The 20465-nt window shown below is 37.5% G+C and overlaps 1 protein-coding gene across 2 annotated transcripts in view; it reads left to right on the top strand.

Moving 5' to 3' along the window:
- The first annotated feature begins 4115 nt into the window (after positions 1–4115).
- XRCC5 (X-ray repair cross complementing 5) overlaps positions 4116–20465 on the top strand; it is a 41721-nt gene continuing 25371 nt past the window's right edge. Inside the window, exons 1-11 of one of the 2 annotated variants that reach the window (XM_072341536.1) lie at positions 4116–4250; positions 4695–4808; positions 4904–5087; positions 5804–5852; positions 6736–6858; positions 7700–7888; positions 10446–10560; positions 12538–12676; positions 14606–14718; positions 17985–18047; positions 18998–19135. In XM_072341536.1, coding sequence (XP_072197637.1) covers positions 4116–4250; positions 4695–4808; positions 4904–5087; positions 5804–5852; positions 6736–6858; positions 7700–7888; positions 10446–10560; positions 12538–12676; positions 14606–14718; positions 17985–18047; positions 18998–19135 — 1362 coding nt within the window. Of the gene's footprint in view, positions 4251–4439; positions 4592–4694; positions 4809–4903; positions 5088–5803; positions 5853–6735; positions 6859–7699; positions 7889–10445; positions 10561–12537; positions 12677–14605; positions 14719–17984; positions 18048–18997; positions 19136–20465 lie in introns of those variants that run through there. The other variant, XM_072341537.1, reaches the window with a different exon arrangement.

Here is a 20465-nt window from a genome sequence, read left to right on the forward strand (position 1 = left end):
ATCTACACTCCTAAAGCTTGAAGCCACTTCCCCTTGTTCTATCACAGCAGATCCTGCTGAAGAGTCTGTTCAATTCTTTCCCTTAGCTCCCCTTTAGGTACTGAAAAGCTGCTATCAGGTCACCTTGGAGCCTTCTCTTCCCCAATTAGTTCACTGTGATAGAACACAAGCATAGCTTAATTTATTCCAGTCTGGTTATCTGAATCACCTGCAGATGAAATTCCAACAAACCCAAATACTGTGAGTAAACGGAATGACTTTTACAGTATCAATGCTGGGCATGAATCCAACAGCTCCTGAAGTAGTTGTGCTAGGAAGAATATGGCATCTATTCAATGCATCTTTCTAAAATACAAGACTTGTCTATAGAAGAGTCAACTTCTAATGTCTTTCTCTAGAATGTATTTAAATGTATTTGTAGTGAGCTGCTCTTAACATTACAATCCTTCTGCTACATTGGAGATTTTCCTTAACATTTTGTCCATGTGAGAGTTGTTCACATGTAATAAACACAAGAAATTTTAACCTTAATTTCCTTATCCATGAGCTCTCCTTAAGATGTATTTAATATAGTAAGCAGTATCTTCCCAGGGTACGTGTAGTGCCACTGCTAAATGATGTTTCCGCTCTCACCAGGTATGTGTCAGTAGATCTACTGTTAGAGACTGAAAGCAAATAGCAATGCTGACTCCCCTACAGTGCAATTAAACACCACTGAAGCAGTGAACTTGAATATTAAAACAGTTTTTAAGGAAAGAGCTTCACCTGGTGGTTGTGACTGTACTTATCTTAGCAATAAAGCAGGATTGCTCTGAGGCTGTTAAAACTCAGTCCTCTTCTGATGGCTAAATTTGCCATTTATTTTAAGAGGAAATTATTAGAAAATTAACATCTGATTTGTCTATTTTTAAATAAACTTCAAACTTCTTTCAGTCTGATTTCATCCTACCTCCAGCTGCAGGCAAACAAATGGCAGTTTAAAATGGGAGCCTCTCTTCCCAGCTTGTTCATCAGCTGATCACTGCTCTTGTTCTCTCACGTGGGCCAGTTGAATGGATAAGGAACAAAACCCTGTACCATGAAGATTAATCTGGGCCATTAATAAGCTAGAGTGTGTGTATGTGCATACATGTGTGTTTCTGTGGGAGGAGTAGAGGTGAAACAAGGAAGACACTAAAGGCTCATACTTCTGCATCCACAAAGCAAATCCTTCACACAGAGAGTTATCTCAGCTATTTTGACCAGTACAATCTCCCTGAATGAAAGCACCTTACAGTGATGCAGAAAACACAGCAGGATGGCTACTGGCAACAAACAAGAACTTACAGTGCAAAAGAGGAGTGAAAGAGTGGGAAATCAAGAGCATGTGGAGAGCAAGATGAAATTTTGCCTCTGAGATAACCCAGTAGCAGCTAATACAGGATTCCTGGGCAAAATATTGTTTTGCTGCATTCTGTACAGCAACGTGTGTTTTCTCCTGCTTTCTGAGCTGCCATTTCATTTTACTGACACTCACTCTGTACCTCTTCATAAAGCACTGCCTTTATTTGCTTTCAAACATTCCATCTCATATTCTCTCACTGTGCTTTTTGCTTTCTCTGGCATGAGAGTATCTGACACGAACTCCCGGTTTCTCTTGAGGAATTCAGGTGCTTTGAAGTTCAACCTAGCCAAACTATTTCTAATAACTATACTCTGCTGATAGTCTTCTTAAATGTAATGAAGAAATCATATGTTGCAGTGGATTTAACAACTAATCCAGCAAAGTCTGCTAGAGTTATTTCAATAGTAGGAACACGTGTCAGGTTTTCAGTTATTTAGCAGTGGGAAATATTTCACCTCTTGTGATACCAGGCTGAGTGGGCCTCACATAGTCTCCTTTAGAAATGCTTTGGCTAATCCAGGGATTTAGAACTTATGAAAACATCCTCCTCCTCAACAGAAACACAGCTTAATAGATTCAGACATATGAAGAAATGTTTAAATCAAGCTTCCAAAAGAAGCACGACATAAAAAAAATAAAAACAAAATAATTTTTTTGTTTGTTTGTTTTGGTTTTTTTGCTATTGTCTGATTTTTTACCTTACCTTTATGCAGAAATTTCATTGCTGACTTCGGCGGTGCCAGCTGGGTGCGCGCTGCCCAATAGAGCGGGCCTGCGTGACTGGGATCATGTCGCCCTCCAGTGGCTGATCTGAAAAATGGGGAAAAAATGCATTATTTCTCCTGCCTTATAAAAACATGCAAACGATGCTTGTTTATTATGAAAGTACAACGGCAAATACTAAATTACATCATAAAAAATGTAAAGATATGTATATAAAACGAATCCCTCTTTTCCTCCACATTCCTTATGGATACGTGCTCGGAAGCAACCTTTCACCCGTGGGAATTCATGCTTTGCTTTCTCTGATTTGGCAGCCTTACATTGTGGAGAGTGTGAAAGCCTATAGTGAGACTCCAGCCCAACATTTAGTTTACCCCTTACATTTCTAAGCGTGGCAAAAGCCCATTTGATCAGAGATTATGCAAAGCAATCTCTTGATAACATACTTCTGTAATATCCAAGTACCTCACAGAAATACTGATAGATTTCCTGCACTGAAACTAAAGCTCCTTTTGTGAACACCTGTGTGTACTCAGCACATGCACAGATCTGAATGGTGATGTGACTCACATCTCCACTGCCTACTGGCAAGAAACAGGGGTTTGAGCAATTTGTAAACCAGAACCATGCCATCTGCTGAAAATAAATCAGAGAATTTCATTTTTCAAAAGTCCTGACACAATTATAAGATTTTCTTCTTCCCTCCACATCTTCTGATTTCTCTAACAAATGAGGTAAGACTCTTAAGACTCAGTCTCAAAGCCCCTAAGCTGGAAGGTGCTTGGCAGGATGCATCAAATCAATACATGTTCATGGCTTATTACCTCTCGTGATTATGTTTTTCTTCTGTCTGTTCAGGTGAGATTGGATGGCCTGATAGAGTCCCTCCTATTTAGCTTTCTGTTAAGTCCTCGGAAAGGTATACATGTATATATATAAGCTAATATATATATATTAATTTTTAATTTCACCGGAGACATAATTTTGCAACGTTCTAAGTATTTGTGAGTCATAGCCAGACAGAGAACAAACCTTGTAGACCTGCAGCAGGTTACAGCTGATCCTCACAGTGAAAGACTAGTTTTGATTAAGAGAATGAAAGCAATGCTTGAGGGTTTTTTTTTTCTCTGCAGGTGCTTCCCACAGAAGCAACTAAGCAAACAGAGCATGTTACACATACATCTCTTGGGGGAACCACCAGTAATTACCAAACAGACATCACAAGTAGTGTCAGTCTGCAGCTTAGTTTTGGCTTCTGCTTGCAAGCAGGTGTTTCTCCAAAAGGGAGAAAGGCAAAGTCATCTTGATTTTACACTGAACCCATTCACATTTGCTCAGAGCTGTCACAAGCAGCTGGGGCCCAGCTGCAACTCTCTGGGTTATACAATGCTTCTTGTAAGGAAACAGGGAAGCCATTTTCCTCGCTGTCTTGTAAAGGCATCCAGTGAAGTGAAACAAGACAGCCCCCTTGTTGCTGCTTCCTGGGAGTACTCATTTTTATCCAGGCTTCGTTGTTTTGGTGGAAAGAAACGTAACCAAGAAAGAATAAACAGAGAAACGACTGAAAACCTCACTGAAACTGAGGTCTGACTCACTGTGTTACAAATGAGATTACAGCTGATCGCCCTTGCATACGGAGTCCCCAGGGGACTTCACGTATTTATTATTTATGCCCAGAGACTGGCACTCTGTAAAATGAAAATAGCCAATTAATCACTGGCATATTTTGGCAAGCATTTACCAGCGATGATCTTCAAGTCTTAATCCAGGCTAACAAAGCCCCAGATGGAGCTCATTAATCAAACCTGACCGTTACCTGTAAGGGGACGCTGCGGACCTCCAAAGGAAACGGGAATTAAAGTTTGCTTCAGAAACGGTTTGTCAGATCTCCTTTTGAATATTGGAGAGATCTCTGAGGAAATTTAGCAGTCTAAAGGCGGGGGAGGAAGGTGGGTTTTTTGTTCCTTTTTTTGGGTCCATCCCCACACAAGAGCAGCACGGAAACGCGATGCCGCCCCGCCTCTTCCCTCAGCCCCGCTCGCTCTCTTCTCGCCGCTGGGTGGCGCTATCCGGGCTGCAGACTCCAGCCGGAGCGCTGAGCGCGGCGCACAGCGGCGCTGACAAGATGGCGCGCAGCGGCAAGGTGAGGAGAGCAGGGGGGAAAGATGTTTTTTCCTGTCCCTGTGCGGTAATAGCCGCACTGTCATCCTCCCGCTGGGGCTGCGGTGCTGTTAGCGGAGAGGTTTTGCCGTACTACGAATGCATCTCGTTCGTTTGATGCGTGGGGGAATTGTGCTGTTGTCTGCTTTGTAACAGAGAGCTGAGTACCTGCTGGAGGAGCGTGTGTGTTTTTAGGCTTAAGAGCTGCCGTAGCGGTGTGTCAGCTGCACCGTAACTAACTTTAGCGCTGAGAACTTGGAGATAAAAAACTTCTTCTCGGAGCGGTGATGCAGTGGCTCGGGCTGCTCGGGGATGTGGTGCGAGGTGAACTTAGAGGGCTTCTCCAGCCTTAATGATTTTGTGTCTGTGCCGCGTTAGCCGGTACTGTGAAAGGAATGCCTTATTTTTTGTTGTATTTCTTTTCTAGTCAGCCATAGTGCTGTGCCTGGATGTAGGTGTCACAATGAGCAGCTCTGCTCCTGGGGAGGAGTCTTCACTGGAACAAGCCAAGAAGGTTATAACCAAGTTTCTGCAGCGACAGGTATTTGTGACTCAGTTCAGCTTACTGTCTGCCCAACGTGGGTGTGTACGGACCTGTCTGTGTTACTTCCTCTGCTTTGTATTCTCTCGTTCCAGGTTTTTGCTGAGAGTAAAGATGAAGTTGCTGTAGTTTTGTTTGGCACAGGTGGTACTAAGAATGACCTCGCCAGTGGGGATCAATACCAAAACGTAACTGTACATAGTCATCTAATGCTGCCAGATTTTGACTTGTTAGAAGACATTCAAAATATGATTCAGCTTGATTCTCAGCAAGCAGACTGTATCCTTTAATAAAGTGTTCTTTTAATTAAAGAGAATGAAGGTAGCAGTGTAGTTTTAGGCCTCAAATAAGGTATGCATTTCTAATTGTAGTATTGCAGCACTCGGTTTATTCATTTGCATCAAATGAAATGTTATTCATGTGTACCTCATATTAGCAGAAGTATCAGAAGCTACACTATATAGAAATAAATCTGACAGATCTCTAAGCATTTCTGGTGTTGACAAATGTCACTTAGTATTGTGAGTTGTTTGTTCTATTAGCTGCATAAAGTGAAATTTAAAAGAAAGCAGTCTGAAGAGTGCTGCCTTGTGTTTCATTTAAATGCTGTTCTAAGTTCTTTGATATTCCTTTTTCTGACCATATCAAAATAGTTGTGAATTCTCCTCAGGCTGCAGAATCTGTTTCAGCTGTGTGGTCTGTCCAGTCAGCTGTATGTTAGCAGTAGAGTTGTTTTCCATCTTCTGTGGGTGAGTTGATTTGCTCACAACGATAAAAATATGTTCCTGCTGAAAGTTCTGATGAAGTGGAACCTATTGAAGGATTGTTAGCTGCAGATGCTTTGAAGGTAAATTAGTGTGAGGAAAAATGATAAAAGTATTTGGAAATTAGGAGGAAATTTTGTTTGTGGGTGAAGGCAGAGAATAGTTTAGTAGACAAAACATTTCTATGATGTGATTAATATTCCAAATGAAATTTTCCTTAATTTTGCTTAGTTCTGGATGCAATTATTGTGTGTATGGACTTGCTTCAGAAGGAAACATTGTAAGTATGTATCGTAAAGCCTTTAATAGAATTCTGATTTGGGCTTTGGAGCTGACCTGATTTCTGATTGTGTACATATAGGAAATGTTTTGCTTTAAAGGAACCAAACAAGCATCATGCTACATAATTCTGCCCCTGAAGAATCCCTAGGAAACATCTGGCTTCCCTGGACAATCTACAAGCTTTGATTCAACTGGAAACTATGCAGTAGATGGCCAAAACTACTAATGCCATCATACAAGGCACAAGTGCTTTACTTAAATAGTGTCACTTTTCTTGTGATCTGTTTTTTTGTTTTGTTTTGTTTTTAAAGTGAATTAGATGTTAAAAAGCATAGGAGAGGACTGGTACATTTACATGGATAGTGGCATGACTTAAAAAAGAAGAAAAAACTAGAAAGGTGATGTTTTTTCAGCCTAGCAAAATAAAGTCTGTTGGAGATAATGTGACTAAATATGCATAGTGTGAGAGAGAAATTTGTTCAAGGACAAAAACTGTAGGAAAAAATGTTGGCACCTGAGGTGTTACTAACTTGTGGACAAATTTACTTAGACTGGAAGTGTGATTGTTTCTAACAATCAGGGAACTGGTGTTCCAGTAGTTCAACCTTCATGTACTTAATAACATTGTACCTCCATTGTTCAAAATGATTGCTACTCATTTAAAAGTAGTGGTTTACAGTTACAGGGATAGAGTCCTGAATTTGGGGGAATTGAAGTGTTCTGGGGAAATCAGACAAGGGTTAAAATTTACCTAAAATATGAGCAATGATAGAACGCCTCTTTGTTTTTTGTGTGTGTATATGTTTTACAAGTACAGAACTAGAAAAGAGCTTAATGGATAATATTTCTGATGTGTAAATACGTATTTTTTGTATTTTAAGAGGAAAGAAATTTGAGAAAATACATATTGAACTGTTTACAGACCTCAGTAGCCCCGTCAGTGAGGATCAGCTGGAAATTATTGTTGCTAACTTGAAGAAAACAGGGATTTCACTTCAATTTTTGTAAGTATGGATGTGACTGTTATACACTATGTGATTTTAAAAAGAACTGGGTATTCTTTCTTAATGATGATCTTGAAGGACCTGGTGATCTTTTGGTACTTTGTTTCTATAGAGGTGTAGCAATATGTGATAAGTAGTTACATGAATTAACTGTGCAATGAATTACAGTGAACATAGTCCTGTTAGTTAGATGAGGTGCAAATGTATGACTCTGTCTTCACTGTTAAAACAAGAATTCCTTGCTTGTTTAGGTATTGATGTAGGCTTTGGTCTGAGGAATTGTTGGTAATGCTGAGATGTATTTGCTGTTGCATGATGGTAAAAGTACACTGTAGGCCTTCTGATAGTTGTTTCTTAAAAGCAGAACTTTGTGTGCGTGTTAACAAGAGCTGCTGGTAACAATTTTGTGGAGGACATTAAAATTACAATTTTATTTCTGAAGATTTTTATTATTTCTTTTCACCTCTATCCTACATTAGTTAAGGAACAGTAGTGTGAACTTAGTAATTTCCTTGAAGTCGTTTGTGGACCCAAAGCTAAGATTACAGCAAGACTAGACAGGAAAGAGGGAAGGGAAATAATGAAGATCTTGTTGTTATTTTTAAATCTGCATCGTCTTTACTTCCTAATTCTTTGCAGCAGGCAGTCTGAAGTGTGATGCCCAGAATACCTGCAGCAGTCTATTCAAGACATTACCAATGCCAGTTAGGCCTCAAGTATATTTCTCTGTTTTGTGAGCCATGCAGCTTTTTGTACATAGAAAATGTGAATCTTGATACAGTTTTTGTTTTGGTTGGTTATTGTAATTCACAAGAAAACCGGCTCCTGCTTCTGTTCTTAGTTTGCCATTTCCAGTGGATGGTGCTGATGGACGTGGTGATGCAGGTGCCAGCATATACTCGCAGTTGCACCAGAACTCATTCCCAAGAAAGGGATTGACTGCACAGCAAAAGGAAGGCCTTGATGTGGTAAAGAAGTTGATGTATACTTTAGATGAAACAGGAGGGCTGGAAGAAATTTACACTTTCAGGTAAGCTTGATTAGTCCTCTTTATAATGCTTTAAATTTACTTTCTGAGTTCTTCACCACAAAGATTAAATGAATTAAACAGCCACACGACTTAGAGTTTCATCAAAGTCAGTAGATCTTATGACTTTGTAACTTCCATTGCTCGCCAGTGTAGAGCTTTGTCAGTAGCTCTAAAGTAAGTAGAACAGCTTGCAGGTTTTAGTGGAAAAATTTTGTTGTTGTTTTTTAATGTGTCTGAATTTAAAGAACTTGTGTTCCTCCATCTCCATTGTTGGAGTGTTTCTGAGGGATTGATTCTATAAGTGAGAGCTTTTAAGGTTGTTTTTGAAAGAGTTGGAATCTGTGACACAGTACAGATAGGACACATTGCTTTTAATGATAGCTTTGTTTCTCGGTTTGAGACTTCTTGTAACTGACTGGTTTGTCAAACTACCCCAAACCTTTAAATTAACATTGTTATTTATCATAATAACAGTGAAGTTTCCTTCCCTCACTCTGTCCCGCTGATCTGGTTTGTGTTACAGCAGCCAGTTAAACTATAACCTGAGTGGTAGTATGAGTTAGTGCGGAAATGTGTATCACTGTGTATGTAATCCATGCTGTTCTCTAGAGCAGTATCAGCCTACAGTGGGGGGGGGAGGGGGAAACAGGCCTTGTTTTTGCATTAAAAGACTGTGCAGATGAGCAGTACCTTTTTGGGGGCTGTTTATCCTTTGGAATAATCCATATGCATGAAGCTACACTGCTTTCTTGGCCCCTTCTTTATATCGGTATTTTATCATAGGCTCCTGCTACTGTGTGAGATCTATTTGTGCCACACTTGGAAGGGTAATCCAAAATCTTTGGATAAATAGGCATTTAGCTAATGGACTTAAGCTTTAGTTGTTTAAGAATATGTGAGGTTTTAGATGCAGTTAAGTTGCTTATCGAGCTTTAAGAAGCTGTGCAAATCCATTTCAGATGGATTGTTTTCCTATGTTCATTATCTCTGCTGGTAAAGTTTATTTATAAATTAGTAATGCAAGGAAGGTGAGATAATTTTCTTCTTTTGTTTTAGGGTTTGATATTCAGGTTATCAGGCAAGAGGTCCTTCTGTTTCCATTCTTCTGGGGGAAACGACTGAAGAGTAGAGGAGCCAAGTGTGCATTTACTAGCATTTTATTGACTGAATAGCCTTTGATAATAGGGAGTGTTTTTATTCTGTAAATATGAGAGATTGAAAGACTTAATTTAAGTTGAGATCAAATTACATTTTTAGGCATTTGGCTCTTTCAGGTATTTGATTTTCACATTCCTGTTTGAACGTGCGTTGGAGTGGTTTTAATGATGCAGTCACAAATTCTTTGTAAAAATCCCATATCAACGTCTCTTCTGCTAAAAAAGGTGTTTTTCTCCCACCCTTCTTTTCTCCTGGGAAAAGGAAATCTAATGTTTATCTCATTATGAAAGTTCAGTGTGTTTTCTCTTCTTATCATACTTCTGTTAGAGTTTTAAGAAAGTAAACAACAGCTGCAACAAAATACAAACAAGACAAATACAGCAAACAAACAGAAAGTCAAGCTGCTTATCCTAAGAAAGCTGAAAAGTAGAATAAGTGAAATTCTGTATTAGCATTTTTAAGAGTTGTTCTTAGTTTCTGCTGGACAAACTTTTAATCAGCAGAGGTACATTCTGAGCTTCATTACAGTGTGAAAAAGGGGAGATCAGCACTAGTTTGTGTAATCATCCAATAAAAATAACATTTTTCTGAGCGCTTGGGCACTGGAATTTTATGGCAAAAGAGCTAATAGAGTTTGTGTTAGCTGGAAACCATCCTGGAGTGCAATAGTTGAGCCTGTTTGATTTCATGATAATGTATTATAAACCACTTTTATTTCCAGCGTCTAAATTTTGGACTCCATTTCTTGAATTTGTGCAGTTGAATAAATACTTTTTGGTATGAGATCATTAAAATTCCCTTTCATGTATTTTATGAAATTGCACATATGCTGTTTAGGCTAGAAATATTTGAAGTAACTTGTTTCATTCTGGCTGAATGCTCTGAAAAGAATGAGTTCATTAGCACTGTGTTAAAAAAATAAATAAATAAATGTCAGAAGTTAATTACCACACAAACAAAGTCACGTTAATTGAAGCTGGATTATTTATTTCTTCGCTTCCATTGCAGAAAGCATTTCACCACTTGGAGAAGTCTTTTCTAATTTCGGTTGTTCAGCTAACTGCACGCCCTAATTGACTGAGCATAGAGAAATGTAAAATGCTTAATAAGCAATTGTGTAGTTTCCTCATAAGACCTATAGTACTGTCTTTATGCCCTAATGTCACACTATAATGAAGACTCAAGATGGGAATAATCTACTCTGCCACCTCTTTTGTTCCTTCTTTTTTCTGACAATGGTTAATGACAGGATTATTCATAGAGTTTATTTTCTAATGCTTCATGCTATTTAAGCTGAAACAATTAGGCTCCTGCATCTCCCTGAAGGAAGTGTATTGTCTGTAATTTTATTACAGTTCACCAAAGAGTTCATTACTGTCATCTTGATTCCTTTGTTCAGAGAGAGCATGGAGCGTCTTGCAATGTTTAAGAAAATAGAAAGAAGACCTACACCCTGGCCGTGCCACTTAACTATTGGTTCCGATTTGTCTATAAGGATTGTGGCCTACAAAGCAGTAAGTCCACAAAATCATGTATTTTATTGTATGTTAGTGACCAGTTGGGTGCAGCTGCAAGTTTTATCCTTCAAGGCAGAAAACAAAACAACAGGAACAAAAACCCACTAAAAGAGCAAAAACACCACAAAAAAAAAAAAAAAGAACCTGAAAAACATCCAAAATAATGCAGAGATTTTGCATATAGAAACAAGTATGAAACTGTGGTTCACACAGCAACTCTTAACTTCACCATGTTGTATGCGCGTTAACAAAAATTCATGATGCACAGAAATAGAATTAATTGCCATCTATGCTTTCTGATAATGGTATGAAGTTGATGAACTTGATTAAGAATGCTGCAGTTGTGTGCAGCTTTCCATTTGGTATCAGTGCATCTGCAGCATTTGATGCAGTGCATCCATTTGGTATCAGTGTTATCTGTAGCTCAATGAGATTTATTTATCTCTCTTATCATATCCCTGAGTACCACATCCAAACGGCTCTTAATCGCCATCCCTGGATGTGTTTAAGAGCCGTTTGGATGTGGTACTCAGGGATATGATTTAGCAGAGGTTTGTTGTTGTGGTACTGTTTTGTGGTTGTTTTTTTTTGTTTGTTTGTTTGTTTTTTGTTTTTTTTTTTTAAGAGATAGGCTACTGGTTAGGCTGCGGTTGGACTTGATGATCTTCAAGGTCTTTTCCAACCTGAGTAATTCTATGATTCTATGATTCTTAACTCCTAGGCCTCAAATTGTGTGTAAAATGATGAGTGTAAATGTTACACCAGTTATCGTTTCAAGTTGCATCTATTATTATTTCACATTTGAAAAAGATGTGTTTTCAACTTGTTTGCTTTATATTGTTGGACAGAGCTTATATGTGATCTGTTTCATTTGTGTTTTCTTTTGATGGTGCTAGAAAGAAGTATATTTAAACACAAAAAATGTGCAAAATTCCATTAACTGAAGAAGTAGGTTACTATGTAGCATGGCTGTATAGATGAATCTGGTGGTGAGATAGAGGTTGATTTGTTATTAGAATCCAAGACTACAGGTCTGATCAGAACTGTAAGGTGTCAAGGCACCTTAAAGAAGGTTGAAATAGATCTGATTTTTGAAGGACAGGCACGTAGCCTTGAAAGAGCCCTCTGTGGGCCCATCATTTATTTTTTTTTTTATACTTATAGATATTTTTTGATTGGGATATTCTTCCAGAGCTTGTGTGAGTCCACAGTAAGAATCCTTTCCCAAAGGTGTTTACATACATAATAAAGTAACCCTGTGAGTGAGAAGCGTGAACCAAGTTTCTAGCCCGAGGTCATATAGCAGCTGGAGCACAGCTAGCAATAGGCTTGTGGTATCTACTGCTGTAATCCTTTCTGCTTTCTACCCAGTTCTACATTTTTCTTCTCATTTATTAACTTCACCATTGGTTTCAAAGAAGAAAGCAAGCATATTTCTTTCCCTGTAGTCAGGAAATGTTTGATTGCATTTATGTTTTTTTTTTCTTCTTCCCCTGCCCAGTCCTGTGATGCATCTTGTATCTTCTGCTTTTTGGAGAAGCTATAGTAAGATAGGGTGTTTTTGTTGATGTTTTTTATGCTGTTATATATTAATGTGATGCCAAATTCAGGCAAACAAACTGAATGAGTGCTGTCTTTTATCTTTAACATACACCTTAATACTTTGTCAAGAGGACGTGGGTAAAGGAAGTAGAATAAACAGCAAGTTGCATGACTTCACAAATGACGTAGCCCATGATTTATAATAACCACAGCAAGTATGCAGTCTATATGATAAAGCTGAATGACAGCTCTCATAAGGATGAAATGGTGTGCTGAAAGTACTGTGGTAGCAGTCAGGGTTGTATGTTTGGGCTCTCTTTCACTAGCAAAACAACCTAGTACTTGGTCTAAGACTTTTGTTCATGTTATGGTAAGAGTTCTAGATGCAACTGAAACATTAAATGTTCATTTTCTTCAAATTTGGATATAAAGGTCACAGAAGAGAAGGTGAAAAAAATTTGGACAGTTGTGGATGCTAAAACCCTCAGAAAAGAAGACGTGCAGAGAGAAACTGTTTACTGTTTAAATGATGATGATGAGACAGAGGTTCAGAAAGATGATACTATTCAAGGTATGACTTCTTTGTGTGCATCCTGGAGGCAGACCAGAGATAATGGCTGTACTCATAGAACTAAAAAGTGCTTAGCTGATTTACTCGAAAGTATAATTGTGATTTAAAAATGTAAACTCTGTAAGCCATCTGTCTTTGCACATTGTAAAAGTTCTCTTTCTTCCTAGTAGCAGGAATAATAGTAATAATACCACCAGGTGGAACTTGGAGGAGACTACAGCTTCCTAAGCAGTACAGCGTGGAAGGCAGTCTCAGTTCTGGAGTCAGTGGTGTTACCTTTTATTCAGATCTCCAGTGGTGCTGATAACATGAATATTTTCATAACACTTTTTTTTTCCTAGATAAACAGCTGCTCTACATAGTCTGCAGAATGAAATATAAAACAGTTCTATTAGCTTGACTTCTCAAACGAGTGGTGTGGTAAGGAATAGTGGTATATAGAGTGTCTTTCCAAATGCACTAAATTCCTGAGAGGATTGAAGGTCCCAGAAGCAGTACAAAATAATCAACTTTTTAAAAAAACAATATTAAGCAAATACGTGTTTTTTGTTTTATGATTCTAGATTTTGTTTCTGAATAATTCTTTTTTTTCCAGGTAGCAGTTTGGGTCCCACATAATTGGGACAAGTGCATTAATTAAAAAGGGCACAGCTATTCAGATAACAATATGGAATTTGCTGTTAAGTGAATAAAACAAACTTTAAAATGTGGCATGTTTTACTTTGTTTTTTTTAATTTAACCTCTGAATTGTAGCAAACTTGTTTTATGGAAATAGCAGATAAAAGTGTCCCCCAGACAGTACGAGATATAAATGTGTATTTGATTCTTTAGCTGAAATGATAGGTAAAATTGAGTACTATTTCAAAATTTTTAGTATTTTTTTAAAATCCACTATTATAGTGAATATTTTGAAGCATTTTAGACTCTTCTTTGCTGGTGTCTTTGAATTGCCCCAGTTGGAGAAAAGCTGTGGGGCGTTGGTAAAAAGAAACAAAAAATATGTTGTCAATGGTTCAATAGGAACAAAAGAGACTAAAAATTTCTCTTATCAGTGGTATGATATTTTTCTTAAAATGCAGATGTTGTCTTAGATTCCCATGGACATTTTGAGAAATGGCATAATTAGACAACATTTTGCATTTGAAACACCCATACCAAAATACCATTTATTTTATCTGCTTTGTTTGTCTTTCAGTTTCCAGAAAATCTGTATGCATATAGGCTTTTCATCCAGAGATTTACTTCTGTTCCTTCTGCTTTCATCTCACCTAAGATATACAGCCCTTGGTCTGTGTCAGTATAATAATATGATGATGATACAGGGAGGATATTTTAACTTCAGGTGCGGAAATGAGCGATGGGTACAGAGGATAGCTCTGAGAAATGAACAGGTTCCTATCTTATGTAGCTATCCCTGTGATGTAAAGGGAATTAAAAAAGAAATGTATAGAAAGACCACTTACACATACAAAGGTGTTTTGATTTCTTTCCATTATATGATGGTATATCTCACTACCAATGCTAACATGTTTTGTTCTCTGAATTCCTTGTCATGTCATTTCCTTCTTACAATTCATGCCATGCTTTTTTTTCTTCATTATATTTGCAAAGAGTGTTGTAGTCAATTTGTTACATCTATTCTATGATCATAACTTTGTTAGGCAAGACGTTCAGTTTCTTTATCTTCTGCTCACTACGAGGGCAGTTATGTTATGTAAAATGATCTGCAAGTAGTGCAATTGCTGTTCATGAAGTACAAAATGATTCTGTAGGGTGTGTGCTTTTTTGTTAACAGGAAAAGTAATTTGATGAGCGTGTGGAGTGTAGCTGTGGGGTATGCGTGCATTGTTAAAATATTCAGAGAGCTAATTTCAGTGATAGAATTGTAGGCCCATATGCTTACCAGATGCTCCTCTCTTGTTTTCCAGGGTTTCGCTATGGGAGTGATATAGTTCCTTTTTCCAAAGAAGATGAAGAGCAGATGAAATACAAAACTGAAGCAAAATGTTTTTCTGTTCTGGGATTCAGCAGATCATCTCAGGTACAGTACTAAACTTAGTCAGTCTACTGGGTTGTTGCAGACAGTTGATTTTGGTTTGAATTTGTTGAAATTGTGGTGGTGTACTTGATTCCAGAACTGGGAATGGGGCATCTGTAGCCAACTATAGAGGAGCAGATTCTAGTAGATGCAAGCGGTAATATAGTCCTGTAAAGGAGAGACATCCATAAATATGGCCATTCTTCCTTCTAGTGGAGCAAAAGCCACTGATCTCAAATCTCCACACAGTGACTACAGATATAGTGTAGTTTTAATTTCATCTTACTAACTTGCATAGTGATGCCTGATCTACAAGAGTAGATGAATTTCTCTTCTGTTTGGAAGAAGCAGAAGCCTTCTTGGGCTTTGTCCAGCCACGAGTGTGTTCTTTTTACTTTCAAACAAAAGAAGCCTTTCCCTTAATGTTATAGAAATGTTAAAGAAGGCCTGAGAACTAACAGCATTCCTTCTCATTTCCATAAGGATTCAATTATGAATTGCACCTAACTTTCTGTAGTAAAAATTAAGTGTAGCAGAGTTCACAGAACTAAAATGAAGGTAGAATCATTGAAAAGTTTTCCATATCTCAATGAGATCCTCTGTGTTTGTCAATAGATGCACTTGTGACTAAATTAATGCTACAGGTGCATCTATTTTACGTGGAAAAACTTAGGTAAAGGCTTAACAAACCCTTCTGGAAGTGTGATACATGACAAAAATGCACAGAAATGCATGCCATTAGTTCCTAGAAGTTTTAAGCTGCCTTTGCTCTTTCTTTTCCAGGATATTACACAGGGTGACTGAAACTTTACTCCATCTCAGGGTTCATGGCACCCAGTCCTTTTCATGCTCAATGCTGAAGTGAGACCATAGGATGGATAACTGTACCTTCTGCTCTGGAAGTTTTTAGCCCTTTTGCTCCTTTTTGAAAAGTCTCACTGCCTGTACAAAATAGAACCTTTGATAAAAGGCTGAGCAACTGTTAGCTTTACCAAGAAAAAAAGGTGCTGATGAAGTAGAGGAAGTTTCTGCAGCAGCTGTCTCCCTATTGTAACTAAACATTTCTGTGCAGTTGGCGCAGAGAACTCTGTGTACTACTACAGATACTGTTAGACTATTGTGGTGTGATGATCTAAAGCATATTGACTGAGTAAGCCAGGAAGTTACAGTGATGAACTGAAATGAGAATCCAGCTTAAATAAGACCTGTAACCTGGCTGTTCCTTAAGAATGTTCAGATTTTAAAATAGCTCAAAAAAGAAAAGCCTCAGCACAATAACTTATGCACTGAAAGTAATTGTTTAAGGAAAAGCATTGTGCTTGGGCTTATACACCCTAAAGTGTCTGGGGCGGGGAGAGAGTGGGAGCTGCTAAATTCGGTACCAAAAACTGGATCTGACATGTTGAAATCCTCTGTTGTTCAGACAGCAAGGTTCACAAGAGAGATTTATTTTATTTTTTTGCATCTTTCTTGCATCTTAATAGTTGACAGCTGAGTCTTACTATCTGCATTATTTTCTGTAAGATGTATTGTACCATGTGGCAGCATTTTCTTAGCTGGAAACTGGCCTCCTATTTCAACTTGAAATCTCTCTTTTATTGAAAAGAGAAACTGACTTGAAAGCAGATGAGAAGTGTTGTGCTCCTGTAAGTGAGCAGTACTTTTCTATGCAGTCTTTTTCCCCTCTTGGTCAGATAGTGCAGTAATACTTCTGAACTACCTCTGTATAATTTATTGCAGGAATAATTTTTTTTGATCGCATAAGCATGCCCTAAGGAATTAAGAACTTTTTGTATTTTTCATTGCACAAAATAGGTATTGCTTTTGAAATTTTTTTACCATGGATTTCATGACAAACAAAAATGGAATTACATATTAAATAATGCATGCTCTGGTTCTGCAACTGGAATTGAGAGTATTTAAGCCCAATAGTAGTCGGATATACCTCAGCAGAGTGGAATTATTTGGGTTGCAGAATTAAAATTACATTGTACAGATTATGATATCAGGAGGTTTTCAATGACAAGTAGAATTTAAGACATTTGTTTTCCTTATATTTTGGTTCTTGAGTTTTATTGTTTGAAGTCATGTTACTAACACAATTCAAATGTAGGTTTTATTTTAATTTAATTTTATTAAAAAATATAAGGAAAAAAAAATCGGAGGAAAGATAACTAGAGAAACTGGAACAGCTCTGAATTCATAATTAAAGAAGAAGTAGAACCACCTCATATTATTTTCTTAGTTATTCACATCCCTCAGGAAAAAAAGATCAGAGGCCGCTTAAACTTTGATTTCTAATTTATAAGCAGTGCTGTGTAAAACAAAAAATAATACTTAAAAATATTACAAAGGACCCATTTCTTTGGCAAACAAAAAAGGTGATGCTCACTTCAGATATTGATGTGGAACATACAAATGCCTGAGCCTTTTAAGACAGAAAGGCAAAGAAAGAAGGCAGAGTAAATTGAGTTCAAGGATTGTGCTGTAATACGTTAAACAGATGTACTGTGGTCTGAGTTGTCACTGAGTTCAGCAGCATTATGCTAATTTGCTAAATAATGAAACTGTGTAGTTTGGAGCTAATATAATTTGGTGAGATTTTCTTTAACAAGGAAAGGTCATTTCCACAAATGTAATATGCAATCTTTGACAACTGTTGCACTACTGCACCATTTCTCTGAGCGTGTCTCAGCCTCTGCAGCTCTGGTTATTGGAGCAGTGCCCAGTAGTGACACTTCTTTTTTTTTTCAGTCAGCCATGTTCATGAACAGCATACACTCTGCTAACAGAAGTGCTGCTTTGCTGTTACAGTTGTAAATACTACACAATGTTCTTAAACTAGCTTTATTAATTAAGGATGTGACTTTCTTCAGTTCCTTTTTCATTTATTTTTGCTAGCAAAATTTTAATAGAAGTACCATAGTGCCAGTTAGGTTTAGGTGTTTTATTAACTACTGTGGCTTTCCACACTGTCTTATTGTTGGATGTTATCCAGACTCACAATAGCTACAGGTACCATAGCCTCTTATTCCTGCTAATTGACAGGAAGAACATGGGAATATTTTGTGGAATATGACTGAATATCCACAATGAGTGAAAAATGGAAATATGTAACATACACAAAGCCTTAACCTCTATGCACAGTGGTCAGGTTCTTTGGCTTCTTGCTTGAGTAATGTTTTGGTTGTTCAATAATTTACTCAGTCTGGGTATATTAATAACATTTGTTGTACATCAAGCTAACCTCTGACTGTTTCAATCTGTAGATCCAGAGGCACTGTTACATGGGCAACCAGGTTCTCAAGGTCTTTGCAGCGAAAGGCGATGAGGTGAGATGGACTCCAGTTTAATACTGAAAGTGATTTCAAAGAATCATAGAATCATTAAGGCTGGAAAAACCATCTTAAGATCATCTAGTCCAACCATCCACCTACTACTGATATTGTCCACTAAACCATGTCCCTTCAGTACTGTGTCTACATGTTTCTTGAATGCCTCCAGGGATGGTGAATCAACCACCCCCTTGGGCAGCCCATTACAGTGCCCCACTACTGAACTCTGTACTGAAGATGCTGCCTTACCAGAGCTGAGTACAGGGGAATGATTACCTCCCTGCTCTTGCTGGCTACACTGTTTGTAATACAAGCCAGGATGTCATTCGCCTTCTTGGCTGGTTTGCCATGGAATACAAAAGAAAGCAGTGGTGCTTGAAATTGTTCCTTCTGCATTGGTAAAACAGAAGCATTCTTAATGCAACTTGCTGTCTTGTGCCATTGTCCATTAAAATGAAAAGTAGTTTGGACCTCAAATACCATGTCTTATGAATAATGAGAAACCTGTAAATATTGTTTGTGCAGAGGCACGGGGAACTTGGAGCTGGTGACCAAGTTCATTTTCACACAGACCATCCTACAGTTTAGAGCAGACCTCCAAATTATTTTAAAGGTCAGAAGTAAAAGCATCACTGTAGTACTTCGATGTATTTGATTCAGGGTCTGACTTGTTCTCCATTTGTCTCATAATGTTTCTTGGAGCTCTTCATGCATAGTGTGAATGGTGGTACATGCTGAATCTAAAGCTGATGCTCAGCATTGAGTGGACCCACTCATGATAAAGTTTGATCTTTGTTTCTTCTTTTTCAAAATTTTCATGTTTTTGGAAAAAAGAGTTTTGTGAACATGAAGTTGTAGTTGAAAGTGCTGTTGAATTCAGTGTGGAAGGTATCTCTCAGAAGGCTAATAAGAACTTGTATGGTTTCGTGTTTGGTTTTTTTTTCCAGAATGCAGCAGTTGCTTTTTCTGCCCTTGTTCAAGCACTGGATGAGTTGAATGTAGTAGCTATAGTGCGTTATGCCTATGATAGAAGATGTAACCCACAAATTGGCGTAGCTTTTCCATGCATTAAGGATTCATATGAGGTAACTTTTCACCTTTTCCTTTTTTTAGAGAGATTCTTTAGAGATGCTTTAATACCAGTTAAAAAATGATTATAATTGAACCATGTGGATTTGCAGTGTTGTATAATACCAGACAAACCACTAGTGTTTTTATGATATAACACCAAATCTTAGGACAAGGAGGTAACAAATAGTTTTAAGTAAATGTCTTAGGAAAACATTAAAAAGAAAATATATTTCTAATAGCATTTTCTGCATTAGAGATTTGAATAAAATTGATCTGTGTTTTAATAGTAATAATTTTATTGTTTTTGAAATCTCAGTCTGTTGATATCTAGAAGAGGTGTAATCAGATATTTAGACAAGTTACCACTGTTTTCTTGCTGTTTGCTATTCAAAGTTGTACTAGATTCCTTCTCCGACACTAACTGCACGTTTATTTCCAGGTTAGTAATACTTAGTAATGCAGAGTTTAGGTATGTACTTGGCATGTCAGGCATGTCCAGTTACTTTGGTGTCATTAGGATTCTAAGTCAACTGGAACTGAGGGGAGGAGCTAACAGCTCTTCAAGTTGCCTCTTAAAGTTGAGAGTCAGGAAGACAATTACATAAAATACTTAAATACTTAAAGATGATGAAAAAAGATAAAATTTCTAGTCTTTTTTTAATTAAAAGAAAAGTAAACACACCATATCTGAAATATTTTTTTTTAAGTTTTGAAAGACCCAAAAAGACGTAATTAGTTAGAATTTTTGCTATGTATGTTTCCACTGATCTTTCTTGAGAGACGACTGAAAGAGCTAAATATATGTAGCATGGCTAAGCAATGACTAAGGTGGGGGCGGACATAAGTCTTCAGGCTTATGAAGGCTATAAACATAAAGGATGGAAAGGAGTTATTTAGGGTAGTATACACTGGAGGAGGTATTTGAATAAAGGGAAAATTAGCATGAGAATGTCAGGGGAAAAAAAAAAAGAAAAAAAACAACAAAAAAAACTTCTTACTTTTAAATACAGTGAGCTGTGATAAAAGCTCCCAAAACTTCAGCGTATGAGGTATTGAAAACTTGGCTGGATGAAACTTTGTGCAAGAAAAAGGTGCTGGATGACCTCAGAGGTCTTTATTCAGCCTATAGTAAGTTAAGAAGTGCAGCCATCATTGTATTCTGAAATAATGCTGTGTTTTTACTGCTTAAAATCTGCATTTTACTGATTTTTACACATATAAGTAAAATTAAGAGATCTGTGTTTTTATTGCCCTAATGAATCACTTTGGGATACTTCATGTATATATATTTTTAACTTCATGCTCAGTTTTTTCTTTTTGGATTTTTCTTCTGTTTTCTGTCTC

This window comes from Excalfactoria chinensis, chromosome 7 (genome assembly GCF_039878825.1).
Source record: "Excalfactoria chinensis isolate bCotChi1 chromosome 7, bCotChi1.hap2, whole genome shotgun sequence".
NCBI lineage: Eukaryota > Metazoa > Chordata > Aves > Galliformes > Phasianidae > Excalfactoria > Excalfactoria chinensis.